Source organism: Oncorhynchus kisutch, linkage group LG18, assembly GCF_002021735.2.
Source record: "Oncorhynchus kisutch isolate 150728-3 linkage group LG18, Okis_V2, whole genome shotgun sequence".
In the NCBI taxonomy this organism is placed as follows: Eukaryota; Metazoa; Chordata; class Actinopteri; order Salmoniformes; family Salmonidae; genus Oncorhynchus; species Oncorhynchus kisutch.
In genome coordinates this window covers 79144023-79160023 of record NC_034191.2, presented here as the reverse complement: position 1 = coordinate 79160023, position 16001 = coordinate 79144023, and the positions used below count along the sequence as shown (strand labels likewise).

The 16001-nt window shown below is 46.8% G+C and overlaps 1 protein-coding gene across 1 annotated transcript in view; it reads left to right on the top strand.

The window, feature by feature from the left end:
* Positions 1 to 177: 177 nt before the first annotated feature.
* The window catches only part of LOC109909304 (late secretory pathway protein AVL9 homolog), a 48801-nt gene continuing 32977 nt past the window's right edge, over positions 178 to 16001 (top strand). The window contains 4 exon segments of the mRNA XM_031796879.1: positions 178 to 420; positions 11348 to 11468; positions 13901 to 13989; positions 14533 to 14604. Of these exon segments, the coding sequence (XP_031652739.1) occupies positions 337 to 420; positions 11348 to 11468; positions 13901 to 13989; positions 14533 to 14604 (366 nt within the window). The 5' untranslated portion in view covers positions 178 to 336.

Here is a 16001-nt window from a genome sequence, read left to right as displayed (position 1 = left end):
TTTTCATTATGACTATGATCAATTAAATCATAAATTCACTGATTTGATGCAGCCCAAACATAATAGAAAATGGGATTATTTGATTCGGTGAAAAATGATTTATGAAAACATTCATTAAAGAGTCATGGCCCAAAGCAGAGGCGCTTCATTTTGAGTGACGTCATCCCGCTACTGGAACCGAGGAGGCGGAAGAGAAAGTCCCTTGGGTTGATTGTGTGACTGCGGACGTCGATTCCAGGAACACCTAAAAGAGCAGCTCCAGTTCATTTCAACGCTGTTTACATTGGTCTCTCAAGTGGAAAACAACACATAACTGCCCAAAAAATATCGGGGGCCATGGAGTTGAATGGCAAAGAGGAACTCAAAGGACCCGTGTTGCATATCGTGGTAGTCGGATTTCACCACAAGAAAGGCTGTCAGGTACGTCAAACTCGTGAGGCATGCTAACCAGGTAGTCTGGGCAGTGGAGATCCATGAAGCACACTAGCTGCTGCCCAGGCAACTATTAGCAGAAAGAGTAGAGAGCTGCTCCTACTAGGAGGCTACATTATGCGTCAAGCAGAGCATTGGGTAATGGCTGGGGGTGTGAGTGAATGAGCTATTTAGTTATTTGACTGATTAGCAACAGTAACAACAACCCAGGCAGGGACCTTTGCTGTTGGGTCATTCCACGTAATTTCAACAAGCCATGTACTCACAATCTCAGATTGTTTTGAAATCGTTTCCTGTAGTTAGAAACAGATAAATTGAGCATTCCTGACACATTATTTTATCACTGAGAAGAATGTAACTGATTGCACACAAATTGGTCATTTGAATTTTTAATTTTTGAAGGGGAATGACTGTTCTGTTCAACCCACCAGTGGTTGACTGACAAGACACTAGTGCCTGGTAGTCACTGATCACCTGTTTTATAAACCAGCACAGATGGGACAGGCCAGCAGGGAAAAACATTTTTTTGTTGCTCAGTATCTTTGTTGCAAAACACAGTTGTAAACAATTAGGGACCACCTTGTTGGCTTACCTAGAATTATTCAAAGTGCATGTTCGGGCTATATTGTGAAGAACTACAATCAATGTCATTTACTGAAATGCTATAACTCATTCCGTATTTAATTTGCACTTTTCCCTGACATGAGATCTTATCTCCTCACGGCTAATTTCCTCGCTCTTGGTCAGAGGTTTTATTTCAACCTGCCAATGTTTGTACTGCTAGCCTATACTCCCTCAGTCATGTGACTGTTATTAAAGAATGTGTCATACGCAAATACATCTATACACACAGTCACTGCCTGCAATGTTGTTGTCACTGTGGTTTCAAGGATTAGCCTAAAGTTTAGTGAGTCATTTGACAAATGTTAAGGAGAGCTTGACAGACACGATGGACTACAAGGGCAGTGTTTACGCCTGGTAATTACCCTAGTGAAAGGTTGTGTGTGTGTGTGTTTGCATGCATGCAGAAAGAGTCCACCTGCTCATTCAGTCAGGAAATGAACAGGGACAAGATAATACCTCAAGTGTATTCCAATAATAATAATAATCTACAGAGCTTCTGGAGAGAGTAGGGACTATCCCTTCTGAGGTACAACATAAAGAATGGACGGGGAGATTCACCGAACGTGTTTTCAACAACTACAATTAGCCCCAAGGCCTTGTTGTATGTTCATGCACATGAGCCTTTAATAAACAGCAGACGCTAGGGCCTGTTCTGCTTCTGCAACCACAGACAGGACAAATTCTTCTTCTTCAATTCAATTTGTATTAGTGTCTGTTTAGTTTCTGTTCCTAAAACTGTTTCCAGATTATCTCTAAGTACCCTTTCTGTCAGGAACCATAGAGCCAGCATTCCATGTCATCATAGGTATCTTTCGTTGTCTTGGCAATTCTCTCATACAATTCTCTCATACAATTCTCTCCTACAATTCTCTCATTACAATTCTCTCATACAATTCTCTCATACAATTCTCTCATACAATTCTCTCCTACAATTCTCTCATTACAATTCTCTCATTACAATTCTCTCATTACAATTCTCTCATTACAATTCTCTCATTACAATTCTCTCATTACAATTCTCTCATTACAATTCTCTCATTACAATTCTCTCATTACAATTCTCTCATTACAATTCTCTCATTACAATTCTCTCATACAATTCTCTCATTACAATTCTCTCATTACATGCTTTTTACTCTTAAAAATATATATATATCACAAACCATTTTTTCAGAAAATCATGATGATTTTAGTCCTTTTTTTAGACCTGTAAATGCCTCCTGTCAGACTCTGATGTGTGAACCGTGACAACATCTTGGAGTCGTTATGATGTGTGAACCGTGACAACATCTTGGAGGCGTTATGATGTGTGAACCGTGACAACATCTTGGAGTCGTTATCCTGTCAGACTCTATGATGTGTGAACCGTGACAACACCTTGGAGTCGTTATCCTGTCAGACTCTTTGATGTGTGAACCGTGACAACATCTTGGAGTCGTTATCCTGTCAGACTCTATGATGTGTGAACCGTGACAACATCTTGGAGTCGTTATCCTGTCAGACTCTTTGATGTGTGAACCGTGACAACATCTTGGAGTCGTTATCCTGTCAGACTCTATGATGTGTGAACCGTGACAACATCTTGGAGTCGTTATCCTGTCAGACTCTATGATGTGTGAACCGTGACAACATCTTGGAGTCGTTATCCTGTCAGACTCTATGATGTGTGAACCGTGACAACATCTTGGAGTCGTTATCCTGTCAGACTCTATGATGTGTGAACCGTGATAACATCTTGGAGTCGTTATCCTGTCACTCTATGATGTGTGAACCGTGACAACATCTTGGAGTCGTTATCCTGTCAGACTCTATGATGTGTGAACCGTGACAACATCTTGGAGTCGTTATCCTGTCAGACTCTATGATGTGTGAACCGTGACAACATCTTGGAGTCGTTATCCTGTCAGACTCTATGATGTGTGAACCGTGACAACATCTTGGAGTCGTTATCCTGTCAGACTCTATGATGTGTGAACCGTGACAACATCTTGGAGTCGTTATCCTGTCAGACTCTATGATGTGTGAACCGTGACAACATCTTGGAGTCGTTATGATGTGTGAACCGTGACAACATCTTGGAGTCGTTATGATGTGTGAACCGTGACAACATCTTGGAGTCGTTATCCTGTCAGACTCTGATATGTGAACCGTGACAACATCTTGGAGTCGTTATCCTGTCAGACTCTATGATGTGTGAACCGTGACAACATCTTGGAGTCGTTATCCTGTCAGACTCTATGATGTGTGAACCGTGACAACATCTTGGAGTCGTTATCCTGTCAGACTCTATGATGTGTGAACCGTGACAACATCTTGGAGTCGTTATCCTGTCAGACTCTATGATGTGTGAACCGTGACAACATCTTGGAGTCGTTATCCTGTCAGACTCTATGATGTGTGAACCGTGACAACATCTTGGAGTCGTTATCCTGTCAGACTCTATGATGTGTGAACCGTGACACCATCTTGGAGTCGTTATCCTGTCAGACTCTATGATGTGTGAACCGTGACAACATCTTGGAGTCGTTATCCTGTCAGACTCTATGATGTGTGAACCGTGACACCATCTTGGAGTCGTTATCCTGTCAGACTCTATGATGTGTGAACCGTGACAACATCTTGGAGTCGTTATGATGTGTGAACCGTGACAACATCTTGGAGTCGTTATGATGTGTGAACCGTGACAACACCTTGGAGTCGTTATCCTGTCAGACTCTATGATGTGTGAACCGTGACAACATCTTGGAGTCGTTATCCTGTCAGACTCTATGATGTGTGAACCGTGACAACATCTTGGAGTCGTTATCCTGTCAGACTCTATGATGTGTGAACCGTGACAACATCTTGGAGTCGTTATCCTGTCAGACTCTATGATGTGTGAACCGTGACAACATCTTGGAGTCGTTATCCTGTCAGACTCTATGATGTGTGAACCGTGACAACATCTTGGAGTCGTTATCCTGTCAGACTCTATGATGTGTGAACCGTGACAACATCTTGGAGTCGTTATCCTGTCAGACTCTATGATGTGTGAACCGTGACAACATCTTGGAGTCGTTATCCTGTCAGACTCTATGATGTGTGAACCGTGACAACATCTTGGAGTCGTTATCCTGTCAGACTCTATGATGTGTGAACCGTGACAACATCTTGGAGTCGTTATCCTGTCAGACTCTATGATGTGTGAACCGTGACAACATCTTGGAGTCGTTATCCTGTCAGACTCTGATATGTGAACCGTGACAACATCTTGGAGTCATTATCCTGTCAGACTCTGATATGTGAACCGTGACAACATCTTGGAGTCGTTATCCTGTCAGACTCTATGATGTGTGAACCGTGACAACATCTTGGAGTCGTTATGATGTGTGAACTGTGACAACATCTTGGAGTCGTTATGATGTGTGAACCGTGACAACACCTTGGAGTCGTTATCCTGTCAGACTCTATGATGTGTGAACCGTGACAACATCTTGGAGTCGTTATGATGTGTGAACCGTGACAACATCTTGGAGTCGTTATGATGTGTGAACCGTGACAACACCTTGGAGTCGTTATCCTGTCAGACTCTATGATGTGTGAACCGTGACAACATCTTGGAGTCGTTATGATGTGTGAACCGTGACAACATCTTGGAGTCGTTATGATGTGTGAACCGTGACAACACCTTGGAGTCGTTATCCTGTCAGACTCTATGATGTGTGAACCGTGACAACATCTTGGAGTCGTTATCCTGTCAGACTCTGATATGTGAACCGTGATAACATCTTGGAGTCGTTATCCTGTCAGACTCTATGATGTGTGAACCGTGACAACATCTTGGAGTCGTTATCCTGTCAGACTCTATGATGTGTGAACCGTGACAACATCTTGGAGTCGTTATCCTGTCAGACTCTTTGATGTGTGAACCGTGACAACATCTTGGAGTCGTTATCCTGTCAGACTCTATGATGTGTGAACCGTGACAACATCTTGGAGTCGTTATGATGTGTGAACCGTGACAACATCTTGGAGTTGTTATCCTGTCAGACTCTGATGTGTGAACCGTGACAACATCTTGGAGTCGTTATGATGTGTGAACCGTGACAACATCTTGGAGTCGTTATCCTGTCAGACTCTATGATGTGTGAACCGTGACAACATCTTGGAGTCGTTATGATGTGTGAACCGTGACAACACCTTGGAGTCGTTATCCTGTCAGACTCTATGATGTGTGAACCGTGACATCTTGGAGTCGTTATGATGTGTGAACTGTGACAACATCTTGGAGTCGTTATGATGTGTGAACCGTGACAACACCTTGGAGTCGTTATCCTGTCAGACTCTTTGATGTGTGAACCGTGACAACACCTTGGAGTCGTTATCCTGTCAGACTCTATGATGTGTGAACCGTGACAACATCTTGGAGTCGTTATCCTGTCAGACTCTATGATGTGTGAACCGTGACAACATCTTGGAGTCGTTATCCTGTCAGACTCTATGATGTGTGAACCGTGACAACATCTTGGAGTCGTTATCCTGTCAGACTCTATGATGTGTGAACCGTGACAACATCTTGGAGTCGTTATCCTGTCAGACTCTTTGATGTGTGAACCGTGACAACATCTTGGAGTCGTTATCCTGTCAGACTCTATGATGTGTGAACCGTGACAACATCTTGGAGTCGTTATGATGTGTGAACCGTGACAACATCTTGGAGTTGTTATCCTGTCAGACTCTGATGTGTGAACCGTGACAACATCTTGGAGTCGTTATGATGTGTGAACCGTGACAACATCTTGGAGTCGTTATCCTGTCAGACTCTATGATGTGTGAACCGTGACAACATCTTGGAGTCGTTATGAATTGTGAACCGTGACAACATCTTGGAGTCGTTATCCTGTCAGACTCTATGATGTGTGAACCGTGACATCTTGGAGTCGTTATCCTGTCAGACTCTGATATGTGAACCGTGACAACATCTTGGAGTCGTTATCCTGTCAGACTCTATGATGTGTGAACCGTGACAACATCTTGGAGTCGTTATCCTGTCAGACTCTGATATGTGAACCGTGATAACATCTTGGAGTCGTTATCCTGTCAGACTCTATGATGTGTGAACCGTGACAACATCTTGGAGTCGTTATCCTGTCAGACTCTATGATGTGTGAACCGTGACAACATCTTGGAGTCGTTATCCTGTCAGACTCTATGATGTGTGAACCGTGACAACATCTTGGAGTCGTTATCCTGTCAGACTCTATGATGTGTGAACCGTGACAACATCTTGGAGTCGTTATCCTGTCAGACTCTATGATGTGTGAACCGTGACACCATCTTGGAGTCGTTATCCTGTCAGACTCTATGATGTGTGAACCGTGACAACATCTTGGAGTCGTTATGATGTGTGAACCGTGACAACATCTTGGAGTCGTTATGATGTGTGAACCGTGACAACACCTTGGAGTCGTTATCCTGTCAGACTCTATGATGTGTGAACCGTGACAACATCTTGGAGTCGTTATCCTGTCAGACTCTATGATGTGTGAACCGTGACAACATCTTGGAGTCGTTATCCTGTCAGACTCTATGATGTGTGAACCGTGACAACATCTTGGAGTCGTTATCCTGTCAGACTCTATGATGTGTGAACCGTGACAACATCTTGGAGTCGTTATCCTGTCAGACTCTATGATGTGTGAACCGTGACAACATCTTGGAGTCGTTATCCTGTCAGACTCTTTGATGTGTGAACCGTGACAACATCTTGGAGTCGTTATCCTGTCAGACTCTATGATGTGTGAACCGTGACAACATCTTGGAGTCGTTATCCTGTCAGACTCTATGATGTGTGAACCGTGACAACATCTTGGAGTCGTTATCCTGTCAGACTCTATGATGTGTGAACCGTGACAACATCTTGGAGTCGTTATCCTGTCAGACTCTATGATGTGTGAACCGTGACAACATCTTGGAGTCGTTATCCTGTCAGACTCTATGATGTGTGAACCGTGACAACATCTTGGAGTCGTTATCCTGTCAGACTCTATGATGTGTGAACCGTGACAACATCTTGGAGTCGTTATCCTGTCAGACTCTGATATGTGAACCGTGACAACATCTTGGAGTCATTATCCTGTCAGACTCTGATATGTGAACCGTGACAACATCTTGGAGTCGTTATCCTGTCAGACTCTATGATGTGTGAACCGTGACAACATCTTGGAGTCGTTATGATGTGTGAACCCTGACAACACCTTGGAGTCGTTATCCTGTCAGACTCTATGATGTGTGAACCGTGACAACATCTTGGAGTCGTTATGATGTGTGAACCGTGACAACATCTTGGAGTCGTTATGATGTGTGAACCGTGACAACATCTTGGAGTCGTTATGATGTGTGAACCGTGACAACATCTTGGAGTCGTTATGATGTGTGAACCGTGACAACATCTTGGAGTCGTTATGATGTGTGAACCGTGACAACACCTTGGAGTCGTTATCCTGTCAGACTCTTTGATGTGTGAACCGTGACAACACCTTGGAGTCGTTATCCTGTCAGACTCTATGATGTGTGAACCGTGACAACATCTTGGAGTCGTTATCCTGTCAGACTCTGATATGTGAACCGTGATAACATCTTGGAGTCGTTATCCTGTCAGACTCTATGATGTGTGAACCGTGACAACATCTTGGAGTCGTTATCCTGTCAGACTCTATGATGTGTGAACCGTGACAACATCTTGGAGTCGTTATCCTGTCAGACTCTATGATGTGTGAACCGTGACAACATCTTGGAGTCGTTATCCTGTCAGACTCTATGATGTGTGAACCGTGACAACATCTTGGAGTCGTTATCCTGTCAGACTCTATGATGTGTGAACCGTGACAACATCTTGGAGTCGTTATGATGTGTGAACCGTGACAACATCTTGGAGTTGTTATCCTGTCAGACTCTGATGTGTGAACCGTGACAACATCTTGGAGTCGTTATGATGTGTGAACCGTGACAACATCTTGGAGTCGTTATCCTGTCAGACTCTATGATGTGTGAACCGTGACAACATCTTGGAGTCGTTATGATGTGTGAACCGTGACAACACCTTGGAGTCGTTATCCTGTCAGACTCTATGATGTGTGAACCGTGACATCTTGGAGTCGTTATGATGTGTGAATTGTGACAACATCTTGGAGTCGTTATGATGTGTGAACCGTGACAACACCTTGGAGTCGTTATCCTGTCAGACTCTTTGATGTGTGAACCGTGACAACACCTTGGAGTCGTTATCCTGTCAGACTCTATGATGTGTGAACCGTGACAACATCTTGGAGTCGTTATCCTGTCAGACTCTGATATGTGAACCGTGATAACATCTTGGAGTCGTTATCCTGTCAGACTCTATGATGTGTGAACCGTGACAACATCTTGGAGTCGTTATCCTGTCAGACTCTATGATGTGTGAACCGTGACAACATCTTGGAGTCGTTATCCTGTCAGACTCTATGATGTGTGAACCGTGACAACATCTTGGAGTCGTTATCCTGTCAGACTCTATGATGTGTGAACCGTGACAACATCTTGGAGTCGTTATGATGTGTGAACCGTGACAACATCTTGGAGTTGTTATCCTGTCAGACTCTGATGTGTGAACCGTGACAACATCTTGGAGTCGTTATGATGTGTGAACCGTGACAACATCTTGGAGTCGTTATCCTGTCAGACTCTATGATGTGTGAACCGTGACAACATCTTGGAGTCGTTATGATGTGTGAACCGTGACAACATCTTGGAGTCGTTATCCTGTCAGACTCTATGATGTGTGAACCGTGACATCTTGGAGTCGTTATGATGTGTGAACCGTGACAACACCTTGGAGTCGTTATCCTGTCAGACTCTTTGATGTGTGAACCGTGACAACACCTTGGAGTCGTTATCCTGTCAGACTCTATGATGTGTGAACCGTGACAACATCTTGGAGTCGTTATCCTGTCAGACTCTATGATGTGTGAACCGTGACAACATCTTGGAGTCGTTATCCTGTCAGACTCTATGATGTGTGAACCGTGACAACATCTTGGAGTCGTTATCCTGTCAGACTCTATGATGTGTGAACCGTGACAACATCTTGGAGTCGTTATCCTGTCAGACTCTATGTTGTGTGAACCGTGACAACATCTTGGAGTCGTCATGATGTGTGAACCGTGACAACATCTTGGAGGCGTTATGATGTGTGAACCGTGACAACATCTTGGAGTCGTTATCCTGTCAGACTCTATGATGTGTGAACCGTGACAACATCTTGGAGTCGTTATCCTGTCAGACTCTATGATGTGTAAACCATGACAACATCTTGGAGTCTAGCAGAGCCCACTCTGGACAATCCATGTACGTGTTGATTAGTCTGTATTGTTCCAATCAATGTCTTAAAATTAACTAGGTACTTTACTTAGTTAATTTTAAGACATTGATTGGAACAATACAGACTAATCAACACGTACATGGATTGTCCAGAGTGGGCTCTGCTAGTTCAGAAGGTATGATGCATATTATGAGCACCACCAACGCAGTGAATGGGGAAAATGGATTCAAAGGGAACTCCCTCTGATGGGGATTTGCTGAATGTGCAACCGGGAAGGAGCGCAGTACCAGTACGGTACCAGTCAAAAGTTTGGACACCTACTCAAGGGTTTTTCTTCATTTTACTATTTTCTACATTGTAGAATAATAGTGAAGACATCAAAACTATGAAATAACACATATGGAATCATGTAGTAACTTTGAGATTCTTCGAAGTAGCCATCCTTTGCCTTGATGACAGCTTTGCACAGTCTTGGCATTCTCTCAACCAGCTTTATGAGGTAGTCACCTAGAATGCATTTCAATTAACAGGTGTGCCTTGTTAAATTGTGGAAATGATTTCCTTAATGCATTTGAGCCAATCAGTTGTGTTGTGACAAGGTAGGGGTGGTATACAGAAGATGGCCCTATTTGGTGAGACAAAGTCCATATTATGGCAAGAACAGCTCAAATAAGCAAAGAGAAACAACAGTCCATCATTACGTTTAAGACATGAAGGTCAGTCAATACGGAACATTTCAGGAACTTTGAAAGTGCCGTTGTAAAAACTATCAAGAGCTATGATGAAACTGTCTCTCATGAGGACCGCCACAGGAAAGGAAGACCCAGAGTTGCCTCTGCTGTAGAGGACAAGTACATTGGAGTGTCTAGTTTGAGAAACAGATGCCTCACAAGTCCTCAACTGGCAGCTTCATTAAATAGTACCTGCAAAACACCAGTCTCAACGTCAACATTGAAGAGGCGACTTCGGTATGCTGGCCTTCTAGGCAGAGTTCCTCTGTCCAGCATCTGTGTTCTTTTGCCCATCTTAATCTTTTATTTTAATTGGCCAGTCTGAGATGTGGCTTTTTCTTTGCAACTCTGCTAGAAGACCAACATCCCGGAGTCACCTCTTCACTGTTGACGTTGAGACTGGACAGAGGAACTCTGCCTAGAAGGCCAGCATCCCGGAGTCACCTCTTCACTGTTGACGTTGAGACTGGACAGAGGAACTCTGCCTAGAAGGTCAGCATCCCGGAGTCGCCTCTTCACTGTTGACGTTGAGACTGGACAGAGGAACTCTGCCTAGAAGGCCAGCATCCCGAAGTCACCTCTTCACTGTTGACGTTGAGACTGGACAGAGGAACTCTGCCTAGAAGGCCAGCATCCCGAAGTCGCCTCTTCACTGTTGACGTTGAGACTGGTGTTTTGCAGGTACTATTTAATGAAGCTGCCAGTTGAGGACTTGTGAGGCGTCTGTTTCTCAAACTAGACACTAATGTACTTCCACGCACTCCCGCATGTTGTCCTGACTCTACACTCCCGCGTGTTGTCCTGACTCTACACTCCCGCGTGTTGTCCTGACTCTACACTCCCTCCCTCCCTCCCTCGTGTTGTCCTGACTCTACACTCCCTCGTGTTGTCCTGACTGTGTGATCTCATATTTTCCCTGTCTTATTTTAAGCCCCAGGAGTAAAACTGAAGGTTAAATAATGACTAGCTGAATAAAGACAGACTTGCTTTCTATTTGAGTCATTTTAGCTACTCCCAGGCCTATGCTGAGCCAATCTGTTCCATGAGTAAGATGGATAGCTTTTTAACTGTGGGTGCTGGTTTCTGGGTGCTGGTTTCTGGGTGCTGGTTTCTGGGTGCTGGTTTCTGGGTGCTGGTTTCTGGGTGCTGGTTTCTGGGTGCTGGTTTCTGGGTGCTGGTTTCTATGTTCCGACATCTGCAGTGTGTTCTCTCTCTTCCCCAGGTGGAATACTCTTACCCTCCCCTCATCCCTGAGGAGGGCCATGACAGCAACAACCTGCCTGAGGAGTGGAAGTACCTGCCTTTCCTTGCCCTGCCTGACGGAGCACACAACTACCAAGAAGGTACATAAACACCCTGACCCCTGACCTTTACCCTGACCCTTAACCCTGCCTGACGGAGCACACAACTACCAAGAATGTACATAACACCCTGACCCCTGACCTTTACCCTGACCCTGCCTGACGGAGCACACAACTACCAAGAAGGTATATAACAACCTGACCCTTAACCCTGCCTGACGGAGCACACAACTACCAAGAAGGTACATAACACCCTGACCCCTGACCTTTACCCTGACCCTTAACCCTGCCTGACGGAGCACACAACTACCAAGAAGGTTTATAACACCCTGACCTTTACCCTGACCCTTAACCCTGCCTGACGGAGCACACAACTACCAAGAAGGTACATAAACACCCTGACCCCTGACCTTTACCCTGACCCTTAACCCTGCCTGATGGAGCACACAACTACCAAGAAGGTACATAAACACCCTGACCCCTGACCTTTACCCTGACCCTTAACCCTGCCTGACGGAGCACACAACTACCAAGAAGGTACATAACACCCTGACCCCTGACCTTTACCCTGACCCTGCCTGACGGAGCACACAACTACCAAGAAGGTATATAACACCCTGACCCCTGACCCTTAACCCTGCCTGACGGAGCACACAACTACCAAGAAGGTACATAACACCCTGACCTTTACCCTGACCCTTAATTAACCCTGCCTGACGGAGCACACAACTACCAAGAAGGTACATAACACCCTGACCCTTAACCCTGCAATATTAGTAAAAATGATTAGTTTAACTGCACTCCGGTAAGTGTAGAACCAGATTTGAAATCATCTCTGTACTGTACAAGTCCTCACCTAGTCCATGTTTTACACTGTAGGCCCTGTAGTGTCATCTGTGTGATTCACTGGCTGCTTGTTGGCCAGGTGTATAAACCTCACCGACGCAGTACATTTTTATTAGGGAGTGATTCACTGCAGTGCAGTCGGGCTACAGGAGCAACAGCAACATGAGACAGACTCATGCATGGGATGGCACAGTTCATTGGAGTAGAGCAGGGCAGTGCATCGTTCTGCTGAGGAGAGGAAGCTAATAGACTACAGCTGTGTGGCTCTTCATATGTCTTTGGCTGTGCTGTTGCTCTGGTCCAGGGTGTTACATGCTGCTTGCTGACGCTAAAGGCTCAGGGTCAGTGAGCCGCGAGTAACGCCCTGGACCAGAGCTAGCTGTACTGTGCCGTCCAGTCTGTCTGCCCCGACCTGTCTCTGGCCTTGTTGCTGACAGAGACGGCTCCTTGGTTGCAGTCGCGGAGACGGCTCCTTGGTTGCAGTCGCGGAGACGGCTCCTTGGTTGCAGTCGCGGAGACGGCTCCTTGGTTGCAGTCGCGGAGACGGCTCCTTGGTTGCAGTCGCGGAGACGGCTCCTTGGTTGCAGTCGCGGAGACGGCTCCTTGGTTGCAGTCGCGGAGGCGGCTCCTTGGTTGCAGTCGCGGAGGCGGCTCCTTGGTTGCAGTCGCGGAGGCGGCTCCTTGGTTGCAGTCGCGGAGGCGGCTCCTTGGTTGCAGTCGCGGAGGCGGCTCCTTGGTTGCAGTCTGTCCCTGACTGTAGCTCTGAGAGTGGAGGATGCCTTAGCAACATTAGAAGAAAAAAACACTCCATCTCTCACCGTCGTCATGGCCACTGGCCTCCTGATCCAAGTCCGAACCCCAGATTCTCTGATCTAATTGACTGACATTTATACATCCACATGATCCATTACAGATGTAGTCTAGTGCCTTTCTAATGTTATCATCTTCCCCCTCTGTTGTTGTTGTAATTAGTACCAAAACAGCCTGACTCCTCCATCACACCGACAGTAGCCTTATGTAGCCTTATGTAGCCTTATGTAACCTTATGTAGCCTTATGTAACCTTATGTAGCCTTATGTAGCCTTATGTAGCCTTATGTAACCTTATGTAACCTTATGTAACCTTATGTAGCCTTATGTAACCTTATGTAGCCTTATGTAGCCTTATGTAGCCTTATGTATCCTTATGTAGCCTTATGTAACCTTATGTAGCCTTATGTAGCCTTATGTAACCTTTTTTCAAACATTTGACAGTTATTATTTGCCGGTCCCTGAGGCTAACGATGTTTTGGTGCTGAGTACAACAACAGAGGGAAGGTTAACAAGGTGATTTTCAGAGTCGTCTTTCGGTCTCTACAAACAACAGATTCTCACTTCTTAATTCTTAATTCATTTGCTAGTGCTGAAATGGCTGTTTCTGGGTTTTTTGTTGTTTTTTTTGGCTAATTAACTAAGGACCACGTTACGACAGATCTCAGATCAGAGAGAGTTGTATACCTCTCTTATCTGGAGCGACTTACAGGCAGTGCATTCATGTATGTTTAGAAGGTGAAAACAAACGCATGTTATTGCAGGTGGACTTGGAAAATAGCGGCTAATGATGTGATTTGTTGTTTTGTTGTTTCTCAGACACCGTGTTCTTCCACCTCCCTCCTCTAGCTGGAGCAGATGTGAAGTGTGTGTACGGAGTCTCCTGCTATCGCCAAATAGAAGCTAAGGTTGGTTCCCCCTCATGTCTCTACCAGCCGGTCTATAGAGTAGAGTCTCTCTACCAGCCGGTCGACGGAGTAGAGTCTCTCTACCAGCTGGTCGACGGAGTAGAGTCTCTCTACCAGCTGGTCGACGGAGTAGAGTCTCTCTACCAGCTGGTCGACGGAGTAGAGTCTCTCTACCAGCTGGTCGACGGAGTAGAGTCTCTCTACCAGCTGGTCGACGGAGTAGAGTCTCTCTACCAGCTGGTCGACGGAGTAGAGTCTCTCTACCAGCTGGTCGACGGAGTAGAGTCTCTCTACCAGCTGGTCGACGGAGTAGAGTCTCTCTACCAGCTGGTCGACGGAGTAGAGTCTCTCTACCAGCTGGTCGACGGAGTAGAGTCTCTCTACCAGCTGGTCGACGGAGTAGAGTCTCTCTACCAGCTGGTCGACGGAGTAGAGTCTCTCTACCAGCTGGTCGACGGAGTAGAGTCTCTCTACCAGCTGGTCGACGGAGTAGAGTCTCTCCCCATTTCTCGGCGTCAGTGTTTTGTTGTTTTTCTTTTTCAGTCCCTGAAGGTCCGTCTGGCTGACGTCACCAGGGAGACGGTCCAGAAGAGTGTGTGTGTCCTCAGTCAAGTGGTGAGTGTGTGTGTGTGTGTCCTCAGTCAAGTGGTGAGTGTCTGTGTGTGTGTGTGTCCTCAGTCAAGTGGTGAGTGTGTGTCCTCAGTCAAGTGGTGAGTGTCTGTGTGTGTGTGTCCTCAGTCAAGTGGTGTGTGTGTGTGTGTGTGTGTGTGTGTGTGTGTGTCCTCAGTCAAGTGGTGTGTGTGTGTCCTCAGTCAAGTGGTGTGTGTGTGTGTGTCCTCAGTCAAGTGGTGTGTGTGTGTGTGTGTGTGTGTGTGTGTGTGTGTGTGTGTGTGTCCTCAGTCGAGTGTCTGTGTCTGTGTGTGTGTCCTCAGTCGAGTGGTGAGTGTCTGTGTGTGTGTGTGTCCTCAGTCAAGTGGTGTGTGTGTGTGTGTGTGTGTGTGTGTCCTCAGTCAAGTGGTGTGTGTGTGTGTGTGTGTGTGTCAGTCGAGTGGTGAGTGTGTGTGTGTCCTCAGTCGAGTGGTGAGTGTCCTGATGTGACAAAGAGGGAGAGAGGGGTGGGGATCGCTCTATGAAAAGTCACACTGTGACCCCTGGGTCAGTGGACAGCCTCCTCTCTGTCCGTATGACCCCGATGACCCCTGGGTCAGTGGACAGCCTCCTCTCTGTCCCTACGACCCCCGGCCCACTGTGACCCCTGGGTCACTGGACAGCCTCCTCTCTGTCCGTAGGCCCCCGGCCCTCTATGACCCCTGGGTCAGTGGACAGCCTCCTCTCTGTCCGTATACCCCCGGCCCCCGATGACCCCTGGGTCAGTGGACAGCCTCCTCTCTGTCCGTATACCCCCGGCCCTCTATGACCCCTGGGTCAGTGGACAGCCTCCTCTCTGTCCGTACGCCCCCGGCCCTCTATGACCCCTGGGTCAGTGGACAGCCTCTTCTCTGTCCGTATGCCCCCGATGACCCCTGGGTCAGTGGACAGCCTCCTCTCTGTCCCTACGCCCCCGGCCCTCTATGACCCCTGGGTCAGTGGACAGCCTCCTCTCTGTCCGTATGCCCCCGATGACCCCTGGGTCACTGGACAGCCTCCTCTCTGTCCGTACGCCCCCGGCCCTCTATGACCCCTGGGTCAGTGGACAGCCTCCTCTCTGTCCCTATGACCCCAGGCCCTCTATGACCCCTGGGTCAGTGGACAGCCTCCTCTCTGTCCCTATGACCCCAGGCCCTCTATGACCCCTGGGTCAGTGGACAGCCTCCTCTCTGTCCCTATGACCCCAGGCCCTCTATGACCCCTGGGTCACTGGACAGCCTCCTCTCTGTCCGTACGCCCCCGGCCCTCTATGACCCCTGGGTCAGTGGACAGCCTCCTCTCTGTCCGTACGCCCCCGGCCCTCTATGACCCCTGGGTCAGTGGACAGCCTCCTCTCTGTCCGTACGCCCCCGGCCCTCTATGAC